The following is a 22,177-nucleotide window of genomic DNA, read 5'->3' as shown; positions in this document are numbered from 1 at the left end:
GACTGCTGGTCACTGGCAGCCTTTAGGATTGTTCTCCAAGAAACTCACAGACCGACAGCGGAATTTGAGTGCCTATGATACAGAGCTGCTGGCTGCTTACGAAGCCATAAGGTATTTCCGGCCTTACGTGGAAGCCAGACGATTTACATTGTTTACAGATCACAAACCGCTCGCTTTTGCGTTCTACTAGCGTAGGGATGCCATGTCTGCTAAACAATTCAGGCAACTGGAATATATAAGCCAGTTCACTACTGATTTACGACATATTAACGGGGCAGAGAATATGGTGGCAGATTACTTCTCACGAGTTGCAGCAATAAAGTATTCAGTGAACTATGCTATAACGGTGAGAGAGAAGGATGATGCGCAACAGCAAGTTTTTCGGCAGAGCACGCCCACCGGGTTGAAGTTAAAAAAAAACTGTGTCCGGAAGGTGAGACAATACAGTTATGGTGCGATACCTCACAGGGACGGCCTACACCTTTTGTGCCGGAGAGTTTGCGCCGGGAAATATTCAAAGGGTTACATGGATTGGCTCATCCCCGAGCGAGTGTAAAATTAATGACAAAGCGTTTTGTGTGGCCAGGAATTAAGAGAGACTGTCGGAAGTGGGCGCAGACGTGTCTGGATTGTCAGCGATGTAAAGTGGGACGCCATGTGAAGAAGCCAGTGGGTAAAGTTGACGGGCCAACTGGTCGTTTCGAACATGTGCTTCTGGATATTGTTGGACCGTTGCCAATGTCCGAAGGCTGTCGGTATCTATTGACAGCAACTGACAGATTTACGAGGTGGGCAGAAGCAAGCCCCATTTCAGACATATCAGCAGAGACAGTCAGTCGGGCGTTCTTGACAGCGTGGATAGCACGATTTGGATGTCCAGTACATGTCACGACGGACTAAGGACGTCAGTTCGAATCCTCTTTGTTCCTGGAGCTGGCAAACATGTGCGGGTTCCGCCGTCACCGTACCACAAGTTATCATCCGGAAAGCAACGGCATGGTAGAGCGGTGGCACCGAACACTTAACGCCGCGTTAATGTGCCATGGCGAGAATTGGTCAGCAGCATTGCCACTAGTGTTACTAGGCTTATGCACTGTTTTCAAACCCGACCTCGCAGCATCTACAGCGGAATTAGTATACGGGGAAACCTTACGCCTACCCGGAGAGATTTTTCAGAAGAGTACAGGCGAGACGGACGTACCGTACTTGGTAACGAGAGTAAGGGCTCAACTGGCCGAGCTTAGGCCACAACTAGTGATACGTCATTGTGTTAGGCCGTCGTTCGTACATCGAGAATTTTGCAAATGCTCGCATGTAATGTTGCGAACCGACCCAGTCAGCACTCCACTACAGCCGCCATATACGGGACCTTATAAAGTACTAACACCGTACGGACCAGGCCATGACTATCAGAGTTCACGATAAGAGTGTCACTGTGTCAATAGACCGGGTGAAGCCTGCTCACTTACTGCTAGAAGATGTAAGACAAGAAGAGGAGGCGGGCCTGCAGCAAGACGAGGGGCCCCTGCAGGGTGCAACGGATGGTAGGACAGCGAGCCGGATAAAGCCGCGAGAGGATACGACGATGGAGGAAGTACAGCCGGAAATTCGCGTAAGAGCCGGGCGAAGGGTGCGGTACAAGTTTCCGCACATTCCTTAAGCTCCGCTCTTCAGGGAGGGGGCTTCGTTGGAGCACGGAGACGAATAATTGCGCGTCCACAGTACAGGTGCCGCCGCAAAGACTCTAGCGCGCACATAATAATTTACTCTTTGTTTTTTGTTTGTTTCGTCTTAGATGTTCCATGTTAATGTCTGGCTCATTGCTTCAGAGTAAAGTTGAAGATTAAGAATAGGAACGAGTCTATCATCAATATAATGGAGCTACGTAGTGGCTACAAATATATGGCCAACGTCATATGATTTACATTATCGGAAACTTTGTAAGCTTCTACGATGACAGACATGATCTTTCAAAATCGGTAAGGCAAAATAAAAATAATTGTGCAATTGACGACTGAATTGTCTTCTGAAAGATACGTATTTTGTTGACAGAGGCTCCAACGTTTGAATACAGTTGTTACAGGAAGCTAGGAAGACAGCTCAAAGAACGAAACATTCTCAAAAACCTTTACTACAGCCGCCAAAAATTAAACGACATTTTGTGTGTCATTTATTTTGTTTATTGTTTGGCTGCTCCTCCAGTAGAATGCTTATAGGAATCAACTGACAATCCATCAATGAGTTTTACCACCATGACTAAACTATTGAAAACACTTACTGCAATTAAACGGCTTTACACAGCAAAACTCTTATAGAATTTAAAGGCCATTATCAAACATTGTCATTCTCGTATCGCAAAACTCTTAAAAACTGTAGCAGAAAAAGTTAGATGTAGTAATAGTTTTCCTTTGCTTACAAAATTTCTGAAACTTTGTCAGTCCAACTGTTATACAATGATGACCTTAGAAAATCGATGGTAGTCACCTCATACCTTACACTATTTGGAGTGTAGCCCTGCGTCATATTGAAACATGGAGAATAAGCAGTTCGGAGAAGACAACAGGAGCATTTGAAATGTGGTACGATAGAGATAAGGTGGCTGTGATAAGATGTGGAGAACTCAAGAGAAAGCTACCATTAAGCGGTGCGCACGACAGGGCTGTTTCCTTTCTCCTCTCTTGTACAATGGACACATTCAGACGGCAGTAGATGAAGTTAGGGAAAAACTAGGAGTTACAGGATGAATTAAAATTGACGATAAGGAAACAGGCAGGCTGAGATTTGATGACATCACAGTGTTAAGCGAAGATGCGGAAGAATTAGAAGCGATGCTTGCCCAGCAGCAAACCACCCACACTCTTCCTGTAATATGAAATTTAATGAAGGCGAATCAAAATTATTAGTGATGAGCAGACAAAACATCGTTAGTCAAGGCTTACCTTACAATGAGTGACTGGAGTCTACCGACTTCTTTAACTAGCTAGGGAGTCAAATTGCATAGGACGGATGATCAAGGAAGGATGTTGCAAGCAGAACCCTCCAGGCAAAAGCTGCTTTTAACAGGATTGAGGCGTGACTTCCTGCGATGCTCTTGGCAGCATAGTTGCTCTGCGGCCTGGTTGGCTAGCGCCCTGTATTTAGGACGGCCGCGGCTCGCCATGTGACACTCGGTCGGGGCAGTGACGGAGATTCGCTCAGCGGCGGTGACAGAGGGAAGACAGCGCACGGAGCATCGCGAGTAGTCAGTCGGCGCTTGGTGTACTGCGAAGACGCACGGTGTTGACATTTGGGCGCCTGGGACTGGCGGCGAGCGTAACTGAAGTGGGGAAGGAGTCACCGGTCAACATAGGCTCTGTTTAAATGGTTCAAATGGCTCTAAGCACTATGGGACTTAACATTTGACATCATCAGCCCCTAGACTTAGAAGTAAATAAACCTAACGACATCACACACACACATACCCGAGGCAGGATTCGAACCAGCGACCGTAGGCTCTGTTTAACAGTCGTGTCTATCTGGAATCCTGAGGAAAGCGCGGGAGTTTACTCTGGCGTACATGTTAACAGCGAGCTTCTGGACTAACTTTATATGGTGAGCCATTTTGTAGTGGAACTATTTGATGTGACTGCTCCGAGTAGCCACTTTGATTTTCGCTAGTCACTCCTTAAACCGCCTGGACGTGGGTCCGGGATGCTTGGTATTGCAAGTCCATGTAACTTTGCCCTGGTTCTGTTGCGTTTATCTTGAATTACAAGTGTGGCCGATATACGGCGATTCCTGTTTTCATTGTTCTTTTTAATACGTTAAGCGGGCAATTTTATGATTCAAAATTTATTCTCTGTATAAAACTTCAGCCGCTAATTCAAACTTGAATTGCAAACGTTTTCCTTGTTGACAACTATAACAGTAACAATTTTTCGCCACCAAACGGTGCTTTGCTATTTAAGGCTGTGTGCGGATTGTCTGGTCATCATCATCATCATCATCATCTTCAGCTAGATGCGGCTTATAAATTTATCAAGTGAAATTTCATGTCACTGGAGACAGTTTAGTGAATTATTCCTTTAATACTAACTGCGGTTGTCACACTGTAACGTATAAAATCTCTTCCTGCATTTGGCGCTACCCAGTGCTGGGCTGTTGGTTTTAGTATTTTAGTGAAGTGTGTATTAATACTGGGCTTATGTGTTCTAGAAGCTGTTATTGGTGTGCGCTGGCCCCAATGCCTGTTATTGCTACTTGAGCTCTCGAGCAAGGAACCTAGACGCGCGGCCGATGTGAACGCCAAACCGGAGAATGTGCTGATTGCTGTATAGATCTTTCACGCTATCATAACATCATATTGCCGAGTGTTCTCCATGATAATTAATTGACGTATTTATATGATGTTGCTATTTGAGTATTTTTTAAATCTAATAGCTTTTACAAATTGTTACTTGTCATATTCACAAGGCCTGATAATTGACTTAATTTCACAACTAGTGAGCTCGCATCTGCAGTTATGTAATTTTTGTAAAATAATTTTTTATTACTTTGAAGTTGGGACCATAAGGCTCTTTTCCTTTTAAATTTTTTAAATTATTCTCATTGCCTTTATGCAATCGAATAATCGCTGTAGATCACAGCAATTTACAAATGCTAATTAATCATTGTGCTCTGTCCTATTTAACGTGATGAAAATAAAATTTTGTTACCTCAAATGGGGTCAGCATTCCACTCCAGCAGCCCATGTGCCCTGCTTACCAATCCTATACCTTACCAAGGAGAAGATACATTTTCATATCCAGCAGCATAGCCAAGACCTGATACGCCGCGCTGAGTAGCCGCGCGGTCCCGGGTGTCTTGTCACGGTTCGTGCGTGGGAGGTTCGTATCCTTCTTAGGGCATGGCTGTGTGTGCTGTCCTTAGCGTAAGTTAGGTTAAGTAGTATTTAAGCTTAGGAACCGGTGACCTCAGCAGTGTGGTCCCATAACATCCTACCACAAATTTCCAAAAGACCTCATAAAGGTATTTGTTTGTAGTGTCCAGCTGTGTGAATGTAAAATATGTACACACGGAGAAGCAGAAAAACACAAAATAACAACCTTAGAAACGTTGTGGTACCGCAGAATGCTAATGATCTATTGGGTTGAATGGATATCAAACAACGAGGTGCTCTGAAGGTAATAGAAATCAGAGGGGACATGACGGTCCCACCAAAAGTATCACTGGAAGGACAGTAGAAGGGAAAACATAAGAGGCAGAACGAGACTGGAACAGAACAGCAAGATCATTGAGGATACTTGCCGCATCAGCTACACGGTTCTCAAGAGGAAAGCGGAAGACAGAAAGGCAAAGCGAGCTGCCAGTATCCGACCTAATAAAAAGAAGAATACTGAACATTAGCTGCGTAGATAGAATAACAAATAATAAAGTACTGAATCTAAATGTGGAAAAACGAAATTCGTGGCATAGCTTGACTAAAAGACGTGGTAGGATGACAGGAAATGTCCAGAGGCATGAAGGAATTGTCAGTTTCATAATAGAGGGACGTGTGAGGGAGGGTAAAAGCTCTAAAGCGAGAGCGGAGCTTTTAATACGGTAATAATGTTCATATTGAAGCATTATTTGATATGCATGCAGAGATTAGAAGGCTTGTACAGCATGGACTACCATGGTATGCTTCATCAAACCAGGCCAAGACAACAACTTCATGAACAGGAACATAAATAGTCTCTCAAAATTAGTTATGATTGGCGTGGCTTGTGTTCCACCATCTTCCCACCATCTCTTTGAACTTCAGTTTGGATTTACTTCATCGATATCTTCTACTATTGTGACACTTCTGATTTTTATATATGTATCAAACATCAGTAATGAAACTCTGCATAGAGCACCGTACGTCGTTAACAATTTGCTTAGGAACAAAACACACATTCCCTGTCAGCCATCAGAAAGTCCAAGCAAACAAAAATACGAGTATAATGAATCCTTAGTAACAACCCATTAAAGAATGTGGGTTTTCGGTGAGAAGACATTCCTCAACTATGTCTACAGTGTGACTGTAGAGTTCATCATTGCCCAGTACAGAGTGAAACGAAGAACGACAAACACACGAAATGTTACTTCTACGAGTAAGTAACAGGTTTTGAATGCTCCTAAAATCTTAAGTGCATACCACGAGGAATACAACAGTGATCCTCAAAATCAATTAGCCAGTTCTTAATTGTAAAAATAATATACAGTACAGAAATATCGGGGACTAGGTTTACCTGATGCAAACAGTATGTTACTAAAAATATCGAAACGGCGCTTAACTTTTAGAGGGAAAGATACCGTGTGTAATTGAGTAAGATTCCGGAGCGGAGTCCTATACAGCACAGTTCTTCTGAGTGAGTAACTGTGTCATTGTGAAAGTGGAAATTATGTCCGGCATTCACAGTTTTGGACGTTCACTTACCGCTTTTAAATTTTCGTTTGGGTGCGACTTGATCGCTGAGCAGGAGGTGAAGGAAAATGCTAGCGGGTTTCTTTATTTCTTTATCCGTTGCAGGCTGTCTTCCTTCGTCTCATCTCCCACTGCGTTAGAGTTCATTGACTAAGTTTGCTGGTATGTTTGAAATACGCTCCACCTGAGCTAGTGTTGGAGTGCATCAGTCGTAGGACGCCATTCTAACTACTTTCGCTTTTACGGGGGTTCAGAGAGTTTAGTTTGAGACAGGGAAATGTCACCCACCCTCCTGTGAGGCACAAACAGTAGCTAACACTACTTTCCTTCAATCTCCGGTGCTGAGTTTGGGCACGCTAAGACACAAAGCAAGCAGAGACATTGGTTTCTGGGCATTGATGAGTAACACGCTTTTGGCAAACTCCGCTATGTGCTTCGGAGTCACGTTCATTTTCTTGTTAATTACACTCAGTTGTGTTGCGATGAAGTGCAGAGATTTTACATTAATTTATTTAATCGATTTTGGTGTAAATTTCGCATGGGTATTGGATTTTAGACGTTGATCTGAGTCATGCGGTTGCAGTTAAGATGTGATGTCTGTACTAGTTCTGGTGTTCCTGTGACTAGTATTTCTGCTGTTAATTTCACTCCTTTCTTATTTGCAGTGGTAACATTTCGTTTGTACGTTGTTCTTCGTTTCACTCTGTACTGAGCAATGGTTGACTCTACAATCACATTATAGACATAGTTCAGGCATCTCTGTTCACTGGAACCCACACTCTTCAATGGTTTGTTACAAAGGAGTTTATCATACTCGTACTTCTGTTTGTTTGGACTTTCTGACGGCTGGTAGGAAATTTGTCGGCGTATTTAATCCACATTGTAGCGGGATATCTTCGTGGAACCAGTGGCCGTTGGCTACCATCCACCACTTGGTCTTATAATCCGGGTTAGATCGATTTAGAGGAAGAATAAACAGAGTTGCTTATTCACTAGGTTCGCTGATTTACCACTAACAGTTTGAATCAGCACATACTGTGAAATTAATGTCTATATGTTATTTTATCGCACCACCATATGTTTCCAAATCTATTGGATAATTATTTTAACCTATGTAACCTCGAGGATGCTTTTGCCATAATTCCATTGATACCGCGTGGGGCTATGTAGGTCAAGTACTTTGGGTTTCGTAAGCTTCCGACTGTCGAAGATTTTTGCGTGCATCCGCTGTGTGGTCCATTGCGTCCAAAACCTTTCAGCAGCAGGACCAAAGATACAGCTGTGCAGTTGACGTCCATGCTGGTAAAGATCTGGCACCCTCCATCGCCACCGGCCGCCTTCGTGATTCTTACGGCTAGAAGATGATCTAAATAATCGACCGAAACCTGTTGGCAACTAAAACAAAAGCCTGTTGCGATTGAGACTGTTTTACTGTATGTTAACTAAATAGTTAAGTAATGAAGAAGTAACTATGAGTTGTGTGATTAACGAAATTACAGAAAGGATGAGCATAGCCACATGATGCAAGTCGCAAAGGTGCGTCGCATGAATGAAGATATGAAGTATTTGATCACCAGGAAATGAGGGACCAGGGTAATATGCTTCAAGCAGGCGAAACTACTGTATCGCAGGGCACGGAAGAAAATTAGGCAGGTGATGCACTTCATGAACTAATAAATATAGAAGTATGAGAACCGGAAAAGCGCACTGTGCCGGAAGAAGACGTAGAAATGGCACCAGATGTTGCGCCGCAACGGGTTACCATGATTATAGACCGAAAGACAGAAAACCGAAGTAAACTGTCGGAAGAACTGAGAAAACGTAGCAAGGTGTTCAAGGAGATATTTCGTAATTATGGGAGTGGATTAATACAAAATTTGAGGATCAGGTTGAATGTACAGATGACGTTATTGCAGGAAGTAGGTGCACAGGCGAATCATTAAGCAGCGACTTCAAAGAAGTTAGGACCGAATTTCAAGTTATGGTCCTGTGGAAGGAAGAAATCTCCTTTGTAGTAGAAGAAATTTCTCCCTAATTCGGCACCAGTGACCGAATTGTGGAATTTGTACCAATAATGACAAGGATGTACCTGTTCCCCTTCGGATTACGAGCAAGATGACCACTTCCCCGCCATTTCTTTATCATCAGTCTTCTCACTGGTTCGATACGGCCCGCCACGAATTCCACTCCTGTACCAACCGAGACGTATGAGGATAGCAATTTGAACCTACGTTCTCAATTACTGGATTTATTCCCGTCTCTGTCTTGCTTTACAGTTCTTGCCCTCTACATCTTCCTCGAGTGCCATCGAAATTATTCCCTGATGTCTTAACAGACGTCCTGTCATCCTGTCCCTTCTTCTTGTCAAAGTTCCCCATACATCCAGTTCTCTTCTGTTCTGGTTTTTCCACAGTTCATGTTTCACGAACATGCAATACTGTGCTCAACAAGTACGTTCTCAGAAATTTATTCCTCAGATTAAGGTCTACGTTTCGTACTAGCAAACCTCTCTTGGCCAAGAATGCCATTTTTGCTAGTGATTTAAGAGCCTTCTTGTTCCGTCCATCATGACTTATTTAGTTGGCCATGTCTCAGAATTCCTCAACTTCATCTACTTCGTGATCTCCAATTACAATACTAAGTTTCACGCTGTTGTAATTCCTGCTACCTCTCGTTAATTTTGTATTCTTCGGTTTACGTTCAGTCCATATTCTGTGCTAATTAGCCTGTTCATTCCATGATATACATCCAGCAATGCTTCTACAATTACTGAGGATAGCAGTCTCATCTGTAAATCTAATCGTTGATATCCTTCTACCTGCGTGAAGAGTTTGACAGATCACTGAAATACCTGAGTCGAAAGAAGCCCCCGGGAGTAGACAACATTCCATTAGAACTAGTGACAGCCTTGGAAGAGCCAGTCCTGACAAAACTCTACCATCTGGTGATCAAAATGTATGAGACAGGCGAAATACCCTCATACTTCGAGAAGAATATAATAATTCCAATCCCAAAGAAAGCAGGGGTTGACAGATGAGAAAATTACCGAACTATCAGTTTAATAAGTCACAGCTGCATAATACTAACGCGAATTCTTTACAGACGAATGGAAAGCCTGGTAGAAGCTGACGTCGGGGAAGATCAGTTTGGATTCCGTAGAAATGTTGGAACACATGAGGCCGTACTGACCCTACGACTTACCTTAGAAGAAACTACGTTTCTAGTATTTTTAGATTTGGAGAAAGCTTTTGACAATGTTGACTGGAATACTCTCTTTTAAAATCTACAGGTGGCAGGGGTAAAAATACAGGGAGCGAAAGACTGTTTACGATTTGTACAGAAACCAGATTGTATTTATAATAGTCGAGGGACATAGAAGGGAAGCAGTGGATGGGAAGGGGGGTGAGAGGGTTGTATCCTCTCCCCATTGCTATTCAATCTTTATATTGAGTAAGCAGTAAAGGAAACAAAAGAAAAATTCGGAGTAGGTATTAAATCCATGGAGAAAAAATAAAAACTTTGAGGTTCGCCGATGATATTGTAATTCTGTCAGAGACAGCAAAGGACTTGGAAGATCAGTTGAACAGAATGAACAGTGTCTTGAAAGGAGGATATAAGATGAAGATTAACAAAAGCAAAAAGAGGATAATGGAATGTAGTTGAATTAGATCGGGTGATGCTGGGGGAATTAGGTTTGGAAGTGAGACACTTAAAGTAGGAAAGGAGTTTTGCTATTAGGGTTCAAATGGTTCAAATAGCTCTGAGCACTATGGGACTTAACTTCTGAGGTCATCAGTCCCCTAGAACTTAGAACTATTTAAACCTAACTAACCTAAGAACAGCACACACACCGATGCCCGAGGCAGGTTCGAACCTGCGACCGTAGCGGTAGCGCAGTTCCAGAGTGTAGCGCCTAGAACCGCTCTGCCACAACGACCGGGAGCTATTTGGGGATCAATGAAACAGATGATGGTCGAAGTATAGAGGATATAAAATGTAGACTGGCAATGGCAAGGAAAGCGTTTCTGAAGAAGAGAAATTTGTTAACATCGAGTATAGATTTAAGTGTCAGGAAGACGTTTCTGAAAGTATTTGTATGGAGTGTAGCCGTGAATGGAAGTGAGACATGGACGATTAATAGTTTGGACAAGAAGAGAATAGAAGCTTTTGAAATGTGGTGCTACAAAATAATGCTGAAGATTAGGTGGGTAGATCACATAACTAATGAGAAGGTATTGAATAGAAATGTGGTGAATAGGAGTTTGTGGCACAACTTGAGTAGAACAAGGGATCGGTTGGTAGGGCATATTCTGATGCATCAAGGGATTATCAGTTTAGTATTGGAGGGCAGCGTGGAGGGTAAAAATCGCAGAGGGAGATTAAGAGATGAATACACTAAGCAGATTCAGAAGCATGTAGCTTGCTGTAGGTACTGGGAGATGAAGCTTGCACAGGATAGAGTAGCATGGAGAGCTGCATCAAACCTGCCTCAGGACTGAAGACCACAACAACAACAACAACCTTCCACCTTGAATTTTAATCCCACGGTTGTATCATTTATTTCCGTCATTGCATCGGTGGTGTACAGATCGAACAGTGCAAGCGAAATATGACATCCCCGTCTTACGCTTTTATAATCTGACTACTTGGTTCTTAGTCTTCAGCTCTTAGTATTCCGTCTTGGTCCTTGTACATAATGTATTACATGCCTTCAAAGCTAATTTCCTCAGAATTTCGATCATCTTGCACCATTTGGCAATGACGAACGCTTTTTGTAGGTCGACGCATCCTATGAATATGTCTTAAGTTTTCTTCACTATAGCTGCCACTACCTACCGGAACGTTACAGCTGCTTCTCTGTTGCCTTTACCCGTCCTAAGGCCGAACTGATCGTCTTATAACAGATCCTCAGTTTTCTTTTCCATTCTTGTTGATAATCTTGTCAGCAAACTGGATGCATAAGCTGTTAAGCTGATTGTGCGATAATTTTCGCTCTTGTCGTCTGTAGCTACCGTCCGAACTATGTGGATGATGAAACTTCCTGGCATATTAAAACTGTGTGCCGGACCGAGACTCGGACTCGGGACCTTTGCCTTTCGCGGGTCAGCTTTATACCATTTGAGCTACCCAGGCACGACTCATGCCCCGTCCTCACAGCTATGTTTCTGCCAGGACCTCTTCTCCTACCTTCCAAACTTTACAGAAGCTCTCCTACGAACTTTGCAGAACTAGTACTCCTAAAAGAAAGGATATTTCGCAGACATGGCTTAGCCACAGCCTCGGGGATGTTCCCAGAATGATATTTTCACTCTGCAGCGAAGTGTGCGCTGATATGAAACTTCTTTCCAGATTAAAACTGTGTGCCGCACCGCGACTCTAACTCGGGACCTTTGCTTGTCGCGGGCAAGTGCTCTAGAGCACTTTGCGTATTCACAATGGTGTGCCACAAGCAAATGGTGACATGCAGATAATCAATGTCCTTCAGTATATACAATTTCAATGCAAGCAAAACAAAACAGTTCATAAGTCATTGCTGTAGCGTTTGTAAGACAGTTCTTCTTCCACTGCCGCCGCGGCTGGGCGGTGTGTCGCTCCTGGCTTGGTGTCGTCCTAGTCAGCATCCTACTATAGGCTGACGTCATCTCACAGCCCTCTCTGCTGCAACGTTCCAGGCCGACATGTCGGCGCTTGATGCTACGCACGAACACCAGCCATAATTCAAAATGGGAAGACAATTCCCTGATTCCACCAAGGCCCACACCGATTCATGATTGATAGATGAGCATACAAATGGAATGAACCGTTTGCAGAGCACTTTAACTTTACTACATCCCTTTAGCATCCCAACATTTGAACTGCCTCACGCTCCCCTAGTATCCGATATTCTGAAATTCCCTTCGTGAGAACTGACACTCGAGGCCAAAATGCACTATTTCCAACAAAAATAACAATTGAAACTCATAGGGGTACCGTCTTCATTTGATTCACATAACCGTTGAGATCTAATACCGGTCTTACAAAGCCTAATCCTTCCCACCGAGTGTTTATTACAAAACGTATACTCTCTATACTGGCCACAGCATTATCACAGTCAGCAAATGAATTAAGCTTCCAAGGGAACAAAGCAAGTGAACTGACGCTGTGTGAATGATGTTTATTTGGATGTCTCGCCCTTCCACCCCACCTCCTCGCTCCCTACCTCTCTGTGGTAGCAGAGCATGGTTATCTGGATGTACGCTAAGATACTAAGTACACTCAAAGTAAGTTGGTTGAAGATTTCTATCTGCTCTTTATGGAATCTATTAATTTTGTGGACTTTTACGCTTGCTGTTATTAGCTGCATAGCACAAAGCATGCCGGGAATGGGTTATTTAAGAAAGGAGCAGCTTGGTTATGCAGTTCAGATAGATGGTTGAGGAGGCAGCATCACTGAACTAGGAACATGCTGTGTAAACCGTTGGCTGCCTGGTCAGTTACGGGGACAAATACCAGCCTATCTGGACAATGTTAAATTGGCTATACAAATGCCCCGTACTCCCAGGAACTGTTGAGTGTATAAAGAAGAAATTTTTACACATGTTTTCTCATGTTATGTGAATAAATTGCTCTACAATCATTTTAAAATGATAGTTAGGAAGAAGTTATGACTTTTTCCTAGTCATATAATTTCTGGAAGTAAATTTCCTTAATTTTAATTTCTTGAATTGTAACTATTAGAGTTAATGCTGCTGAAGTGACTTACAACATGACAGTACTATCTGAGTTGCGTGTCAATAAGTCACTGGTGTAGATTAAGAAGTTCTTGAGGAAAAGGCATTTATACTGAAGAAAGCTATTTCCAGAAAATTACGTATCAAAGAAAAAATTTAATACGCAGTCAACTGATACACACAAAGTACGTTAGAATCCTCCTTGCTAGTAGTCCTCATCTCCATTTTCCTCATCCAGTGCTGCCTTTCTTTCGTTGAATGTGGCTTCTTTTAACAAATTTGTTTGTTGCAATCTCTGCCTTCATGACTCGCAGTTGGTCCAATATCATAACACTTTTAGCAGTATTATAGCTTGTATTAATACAAAGAGGCTCCAAACCTTTTAGTTTCAGCCATCTTTAAAACTAGGAGCAGCGTCAAAAACACCAGGTACGAAGACTGACCTTCCAACAAAAACATTTTTTGGTGTCCTTGGCCACACAACACTTTTAAAAGTTTCATTGGTATTTTGTGATTTGCCTTTCAGACATTTCTTCTACGACTCTGTATGGGCAAGATCCTGCAACACAGGTTTCATGGCAAGCACAACAGTATTTGGTATAGTAATTTTGTGTGAGTCAGTGTCTAATTAATCATCCACTTTTGCCTTCAGGTATTTACACCACTCAGTGAAACACAGGTTGGGGATTTCTTCATCATCTTGAGAAAGCATGTGAAATTGCCCAAAGAGCTCGCTTCATGCCATCTAAATTATCCAAGTGACTTCTAATAGTCGTACCACAATATTGTGTAATCTGATCAATTTGCATATCACAGTCAAACTATCTGATTACATAGTACTTCAAAAATACTTTTTTAGTATATGCAGTCTCGTGCACATCCTCTTCTGCACATGATTAATGCTCTCTAGTATTGTAACTGACAAGTCACCATAGTAAGAAAATGAAACACCTACAGGCGTCCTTATGTTGTAATTTATTATGTAACTACCAGTTTCTGCGCTTCAGTGCACCATCTTCAGGCTTTAGATGATGCTGAAGGGGTTATCACGATCCATATAAACGAAGCATCGGTGGCTAACAACTGCTTTACGCAGACTACCTGTAAGTGTGGTGTCGTCTCTCCAACCAGTTGGGTCGTGGTAGCCCCTACAGCGTAAACTAAGGCCTGAAGATGGTGCATTAAAGCGCCGAAAGTGGTAGCTACACAATAAATGACAACGTAATGACGACTATAGTTGTTTCATTTTCTTACTGTAGTAAACGGCTGCAGTCCCCCAGACCTCCTGGCAGAAGGATGGACATACAAAAAGTCACCATAGGATTTACTCTCCACCAAAGATGCAAAACAAATTTCTCAGAAATGTCATTGCATCACTGTCATCAAATATTTATTTAAAATACTAAATACTAGAATATTTCAACAAAACGGATAACAGATTATCCATAAATATCTATATTCTCTTATTCTCTGTGAAATTAAAAGCTTAAAATTTTATCATTTTCGGCGGTACGACTCATCTTAACACAGATTTGTCGAGACAAGTGCCGCCCTAACTGTTTTCGCTGCTGCACTTCCATTCTGCAGGGAAACATTGACTTCCTGAAGTCCTGGATTTAGATTTTTTGTGTGCGATGTCAGCTCAGCCACTGGCGCAACCCAGTTCAAGATCTGACGTTAGTTAATCCAAGTAAAGAACAACCTTTAAGATACTACGAATTCCAGAGCAGGGCTTTGAATTACAGGGCAAGCTTAATGCAATTTAATGGATGTATACCTTCTTTGAGAATATGGAAGAGATCTCTTTTCTGGTGGAAGAGTATACAAAGGGCATGATGATGGAGGTGTGTTGTACTGAGATACTGTATATCAGCAGTTTTTACTGAGGTATATCAGCAGTACGGCTCTTCATTTCGTTCAGCTGGAACTCCACATGACAAGACATTAGATGGATCATTCTGTGGTTCTTCTGATCACAGATACTTCACTGCGAGGTTGTTTGAATTCGATGCTGGACTAAGTCGGCATAATAGGGGAGCATTGAAGGTTTTGAGAGAGAAGATAATGCAGGAGATATTATCTGGTGAAGTGAAGAAATTATTTGTGTGTCAACCGTTTGTTCACGTGCAGGCCCATGGACAGGACTCTTCAGTATACTGAGAAAATTCGAACAACCATAAGGGCCCTCAGATTACAGGACACTGAGACAGAAGCTGTGAATAAAATCTTGGAACATTGACATGTTTAATAATGATAGACATTGAAGAAATTAATTAAAATTTGTGCCATAGCTGGGGCTTCAGCCATGTGCTAACCATTACACACCCTTAGGATAGTGGCTAACAGCAGCATGGACTACCCTAGTCCAATGGCCATCCCTAACACGAGCTTCAGTTAACGTCTTCAGGCTGTAACGCCGGAAATGCATATCCTCCTATTTCCATCTATTGTACTATTATTTTTTTTCCTTGTTACGTTACCTCAAGATATGACATCTGTCTCTTTATATATTGTAATTGTTTTACTGTTTGTATATATATATTTATGCACTCATGTCGATGTATAATTGGTTTGTTTCGTAAATATTATTTGTATTTTTACGCTGGGTCTTGCCTAGGGAAAACTGCTATCGAACGATTACATCGATGGGTCGTGTGAAGGATCTTTGGTAGTGTTAACTCTGCCGCGTGGGGCGCGGGCAGGGAGGGTCTGGCTAGAGTAGCGAGTGGAGCAGGTGTGTTGTGTGACGCTCCCGCGAGTTGCCGCGCTTTCGGGGTTTGGCAGCATGTAATTGCGCTCGACTCGCGATGATAGTTTCTGACATGGTGTCGCGGACGGGAAGCATTAGCTGGCGCACATCAAGAGCCCGTTTCGCCTGGTGACCGTGTCGAGAAGAAGGCGCGCCAACATCCAGCTTCTGCAACAGCGACGGCCGACAATGAGTGACTGTCGCCAACTCCTCGATCGACGGCTTCAAACCTTCAATCAACCAGCAAGGAAGACTAAAGGCACGTAAAGTTTCAGAACTGTATGGCAGACCTCAGCTTTTCAAATTGTTCCATTTGCCTCGCAAAATTACAGCAACTTAGCATGAACCTTTGTTGCTCATTGTCCCAATTGCATTGCCAAGCAGGGTCCCTTCCTTTTCCGAAATGAACCCGAGTGTCGTTGAAATTCAAACGCCAGCATAATTCCATTTCACTGCTTTAATTTCAAAGTTCAATTCAAGCATTAGCTGGCTACAATAGTTAGATTACACAAGCACAAATTAAGAGTGCGAGTTTTGTTACCGTATTTTAGCTTACCTGTGACTTCAGCTCAGCTTGGTACGTACTAAATTTTACTATTGTTAATTGTTCAGAATCGTTTAATTCAAGTTCAAAGTTAAATCTCTTCTTTCTAAATTGCGTAGATTCAAGTAGCTTTAGAAATGATTGTTGAGGTAGTCCAAGACTAACTGTATTTCGATGTGCTTCAGAAAGAAAGCTCACTATTAACTTCAGTCACTAAATTTACTTTCGATTTTCCGGTTTTATTAATTCTTTTGCTAAATTAAGTCAGAGTGCAGCGAAAGTTATTACTTCTGACAAACTTTCAGTTTTCACACTACACGTGTCAACCTTCAGTTGCCACGCTTCTAGTGCTAATTATATGTGTAATTACCTTTCTTTTTCAGTTACTATAGTAATTGTCCTTAGGACTGGCGACCGTAATTTCCCCAAATCTCAAATATCTAATTACCGCTAGTTAATTGTTAACGTAACGGCCGCACATTTACTTTCTTCATTAACTTTACCGCTTTTCAAAATTAATTTCCACCAGTTTTATTTGCATTTTTCCTTTCATTTAGATGTAACCCTTTCCTCCCTCTTTACCGACAGATTAACTTCGGTGACGATTGCTTTTTCCCAAATTTCCATTAGGTACACGCGGTTTAATTTTTCACTGTCATTAAGGTCGATAAGTGAGGGGGAGGTTACAAGGCCAGTTTCCTCTTCTTAAATGATCAGTATTGCCAGGGCTCCTTTTTATTGGAATAGCACCCCAGCTTTGTGTGGAATGGAGAAACGCTTACTGTATCTCAGATGTAGGCGATCTATTGGTCTGATGGAATTAGGTTTCCTTGAGTCATATGAGTCACAACCTAATCTTCGATAATGATAGAAGCTCAAGTTCCAGCTGCAACACAAATGTTAATTCATTTCCTCAGCTTCTATGATTATCGAAGTTTAAGTTGAGATGCATATGTCATGAAGAAATTGTAATTCTATCAACCAATAGATCATTTACACCTGAGGTACAGGCGGGATGTACAAAGTTGGCGTTCTATTCCAACACCAGAGAGCACTGGCAATACTGGTGATTTAAAGAGGGAAAAATGAGCTTAGGGAATTGAAGTTTATGTTATGGAGGGTATTGGACTACGGTATTCCATGCTGCTGTGTTAGCTGTACAGCAGTGTTGATGTAATGGTTAGCACATCTGCCTAGTAAGCAGGAGATATAGGTTGAAGTCTAAGCCGTAGAACAAAATTTAATTCATTTCTTCAGTTTCTATCATTATCGAAGATAGAGACTCATACGCCTCAATGAAGATGTAATTCCATCAGACAATTCAAATGCATTATATGTGCATAGTTCCCCCCCCCCCCCCTAATGTGTATAGTCATGAATACGTGGTGCTTCGCGACCTCCTCAAGCCACAGTATGTATTAGTAGGCCTAGTCCACCAATTGATGCATGATTCTTAGCTGCACATGTGCGAATGGAATTGAGTTTACACCACTTCCACAACTCCTCCCCACCAATCGTTAACACAGACAGGCTTAGACGAAGATACAATGCGACTTTTCTTGGATGGTGTTGAGAATAATGTCAATCAAATATCATTTGACATCTAATTTGCTTCATATAGAAGGGTCGTCAAGGATTGTAATAAATCAGAAATACAGAAGAAAAGTCTGCAATAATTTATACCTCCTCCTACTGACCAATCAGTACTATTCCCAATCGCTTCATGAATAACAATACAAAACTGTTTTAATTATGAAGGCTTTGGGCTCTAATAACTACAAAAGTTACCAGTACCCGTGGTCTAGGGGTAGCGTCTTTGATTCATAATAAAACGTCTACGGTCCTGGGTTCGATTCCTCCCGCCACTGCCTAAATTTTGATAAATAATCAGCTTTGGCGGCCGAAGACTTCCGGCATAAGAAGTCAGCCTCATTCTGCCAACGGCCTTGTCAAAGAAGGCAAAGGAGCTGATAGAGGTTCAGGGCACTCTCTTGTCCTAGGGGTGGGAAATTGCCCCTACAGGGGGAAGAATCAGCAATGATCAACGACATGAGGATGCAGAAGGCAATGGAAACCACTGCATTAAAGACACGTAACGTGTATCCACAGGACATGTGGCCTGTATTTGAAGAAGTGTCATGATGATCTCTCCATTGGCAAAAGATTCCGGAATAGTCCCCCATTCGGATCTCCGGGAGGGGACTGCCAAGGGGGAGGTTACCATGAGAAAAAGATTGAATAATCAACGAAAGGATAACGTTCTACGAGTCGGGGCGTGGAATGTCAGATGCTTGAACGTGGTAGGGAAACTAGAAAATCTGAAAAGGGAAATGCAAAGGCTCAATCTAGATGTAGTAGGGGTCAGTGAAGTGGAAGGAAGACAAGGATTTCTGGTCAGATGAGTATCGGGTAATATCAACAGCAGCAGAAAATGGTATAACAGGTGTAGGATTCGTTATGAATGGGAAGGTAGGGCAGAGGGTGTGTTACTGTGAACAGTTCAGTGACCGGGTTGTTCTAATCAGAATCGACAGCAGACCAACACCGACAACGATAGTTCAGGTATACATGCCCACGTCGCAAGCTGAAGATGAACAGATAGAGAAAGTGTATGAGGATATTGAAAGGGTAATGCAGTATGTAAAGGGGGACGAAAATCTAATAGTCATGGGCGACTGAAATGCAGTTGTAGGGGAAGGAGTAGCAGGAAAGGCTACAGAAGAATATGGGCTTGGGACAAGGAATGAAAGAGGAGAAAGACTAATTGAGTTCTGCAACAAGTTTCAGCTAGTAATAGCGAATACCCTGTTCAAGAATCACAAGAGGAGGAGGTATACTTGGAAAAGGCCGGGAGATACGGGAAGATTTCAATTAGATTACATCATGGTCAGACAGATTCAGAAATAAGATACTGGATTGTAAGGCGTAGCTAGGAGCAGATATAGACTCAGATCACAATATAGTAGTGATGAAGAATAGGTTGAAGTTCAAGACACTAGTCAGGAAGAATCAATACGCATAGAAGTGGGATACGGAAGTACTAAGGAATGATGAGATACGTTTGAATTTCTCTAACGCTATAGATACAGCAATAAGGAATAACGCGGTAGGCAGTACTGTTGAAGGGGAATGGACATCTCTAAAAAGGGCCATCACAGAAGTTGGGAAGGAAAACATAGGTACAAAGAAGGTAGCTGCGAAGAAACCATGGGTAACAGAAGAAATACTTCAGTTGATTGATGAAAGGAGGAAGTACAAACATGTTCCGGGAAAATCAGGTAAACAGAAATACAAGTCGCTGAGGAATGAAATAAATAGGAAGTGCAGGGAAGCTAAGACGAAATGGCTGCAGGAAAAATGTGAAGACATCGAAAAAGATATGATTGTCGGAAGGACAGACTCAGCATACAGGAAAGTCAAAACAACCTTTGGTGACATTAAAAGCAACGGTGGTATCATTAAGAGTGCAACGGGAGTTCCACTGTTAAATGCAGAGGAGAGAGCTGATAGGTGGAAAGAATTCATTGAAAGCCCCTATGAGGGTGAAGATTTGTCTGATGTGATAGAAGAAGAAACAGGAGTCGATTCAGAAGAGATAGGGGATCCAGTATTAGAATCGGAATTTAAAAGAGCTTTGGAGGACTTACGGTCAAATAAGGAAGAAGGGATAGATAACATTCCATCAGAACTTCTAAAATCATTGGGGGAAGTGGCAACAAAACGACTATTCACGCTGGTGTGTAGAATATATGAGTCTGGCGATATACCATCTGACTTTCGGAAAAGCATCATCCACACAATTCCGAAGACGGTAAGAGCTGACATGTGCGAGAATTATCGCACAATTAGCTTAACAGCTCATATATCGAAGCTGCTTACAAGAATAATATACAGAACAACGGAAAAGAAAATTGAGAATGCGCTAGATGACGATCAATTTGGCTTTAGGAAAAGTAAAGGGACGAGAGAGGCAAATCTGATGTTACGGCTAATAATGGAAGCAAGGCTAAAGAAAAATCAAGACACTTTCATAGGATTTGTCGACCTGGAAAAAGCATTCGACAATATAAAATGGTGCAAGCTGTTCGAGATTGTGAAAAAAGTAGGGTAAGCTATAGGGAGAGACGGGTCATATACAATATGTACAACAACCAAGAGAGAATAATAAGAGTGGACGATCAAGAACGAAGTGCTCGTATTAAGAAGGGTGTAAGACAAGGCTGTAGCCTTTCGCCCCTACTCTTCAATCTGTACATCGAGGAAGCAATGATGGAAATAAAAGAAAGGTTCAGGAGTGGAATTAAAATACAAGGTGAAAGGATATCAATGATACGATTCGCTGATGACATTGCTATCCTGAGTGAAAGTGAAGAAGAATTAAATGATCTCCTGAACGGAATGAACAGTCTAATGAGTACACAGTATGGTTTGAGAGTAAATCGGAGAAAGACGAAGGTAATGAGAAGTAGTAGAAATGCGCAAAGCGAGAAACGTATCAGGATTGATGGTCACGAAGTCAATGAAGTTAAGGAAATCTGCTACCTAGGCAGTAAAATAACCAATGACGGACAGAGCAAGGAGGACATCAAAAGCAGATTCGCTATGGCAAAAAAGGCATTTCCGGCCAAGAGAAGTCTACTAATATCAAATACTGGTCTTAATTTGAGGAAGAAATTTCTGAGGATGTATGTTTGGAGTACAGCATTGTATGGTTGTGAAACATGGATTGTGGAAAAACCGGAACAGAAGAGAATCGAAGACTTTGAGATGTGGTGCTATAGACGAATGTTGACAATTAGGTGGACCGATAAGGTAAGGAATGAGGACGTTCTACGCAGAATCGGAGGGGAAAGGAATATGTGGAAAACACTGATAAGGAGAAGGGACAGGATGATAGGATTCAAATGGTTCAAATCGCTCTGAGCACTATGGGACTCAACATCTTAGGTCACAAATCCCCTGGAACTTAGAACTACTTAAACCCAACTAACCTAAGGACATCACACACGCCCATGCCCGAGGCAGGATTCGAACCTGCGACCGTAGCAGTCCCGCGGTTCCGGACTGCAGCGCCAGAACCGCACGGCCACCGCTGCCGGCACAGGATGATATGACATCTGCTAAGACATGAGGGAATGACTTCCATGGTACTAGAGGGAGCTGTAGAGGGCAAAAACTGTAGAGGAAGACAGAGATTGTAATACGTTAAGCAAATAATTGAGGACGTAGGTTGCAAGTGCTACTCTGAGATGAAGAGGTGAGCACAGGAAAGGAATTCGTGGCGGGCCGCATCAAACTAGTCAGTAGACTGATGACAAAAAAAAACTTCAAAAAGTGTAGGTCCTTCCTCAATCATTAGTTAACAGTTTTTCACTGCTCTATGATAACTTGTGGATTCACTTTTGTGCCAGTCATATAAGAAACTTGCTTTCAGAAATCATTATCAACTGTGTGACGTCTGTTTGGGTTGATTATATCTTGGATCATAATTGAGAACTTTTGTACAACCGGAAGGCACACGAGCATCCAAAGTGCACAGCTGTGACGTGGTCAGTCTGTCCAGCAAAACCTAACTGGTCGTCACTGTAAGCGATGATCACTAAGATTGGTTTTACAATCGTTAAATGTTTCATGGGAGCTCATCTGTGTAAGTATTATCAAGAAAGATAGGGAAGAGGAGGGGTAGCTCTTCAGTGGTGTACTCCAGGAAAACTACTTCGACATGAATACCCGTGGCGTGTTACTGA

The 22,177-nt window shown here is 42.3% G+C and overlaps 1 protein-coding gene across 1 annotated transcript in view; it reads left to right on the top strand.

Annotated features, from left to right (window-relative positions):
• The window catches only part of LOC126474340 (protein no-on-transient A-like), an 82,428-nt gene that overhangs the window by 21,354 nt on the left and 38,897 nt on the right, over positions 1-22,177 (top strand). Inside the window, exon 3 of the mRNA XM_050101806.1 lies at positions 1,446-1,612. Within this exon, the coding sequence (XP_049957763.1) occupies positions 1,446-1,612 (167 nt within the window). The remainder of the gene's footprint in view (positions 1-1,445; positions 1,613-22,177) is intronic.

Source organism: Schistocerca serialis, chromosome 4, assembly GCF_023864345.2.
Source record: "Schistocerca serialis cubense isolate TAMUIC-IGC-003099 chromosome 4, iqSchSeri2.2, whole genome shotgun sequence".
Classification (NCBI taxonomy): domain Eukaryota; kingdom Metazoa; phylum Arthropoda; class Insecta; order Orthoptera; family Acrididae; genus Schistocerca; species Schistocerca serialis.
Note: the sequence above shows the minus strand (reverse complement) of the source record. Positions and strands in the feature narration are given on the sequence as shown.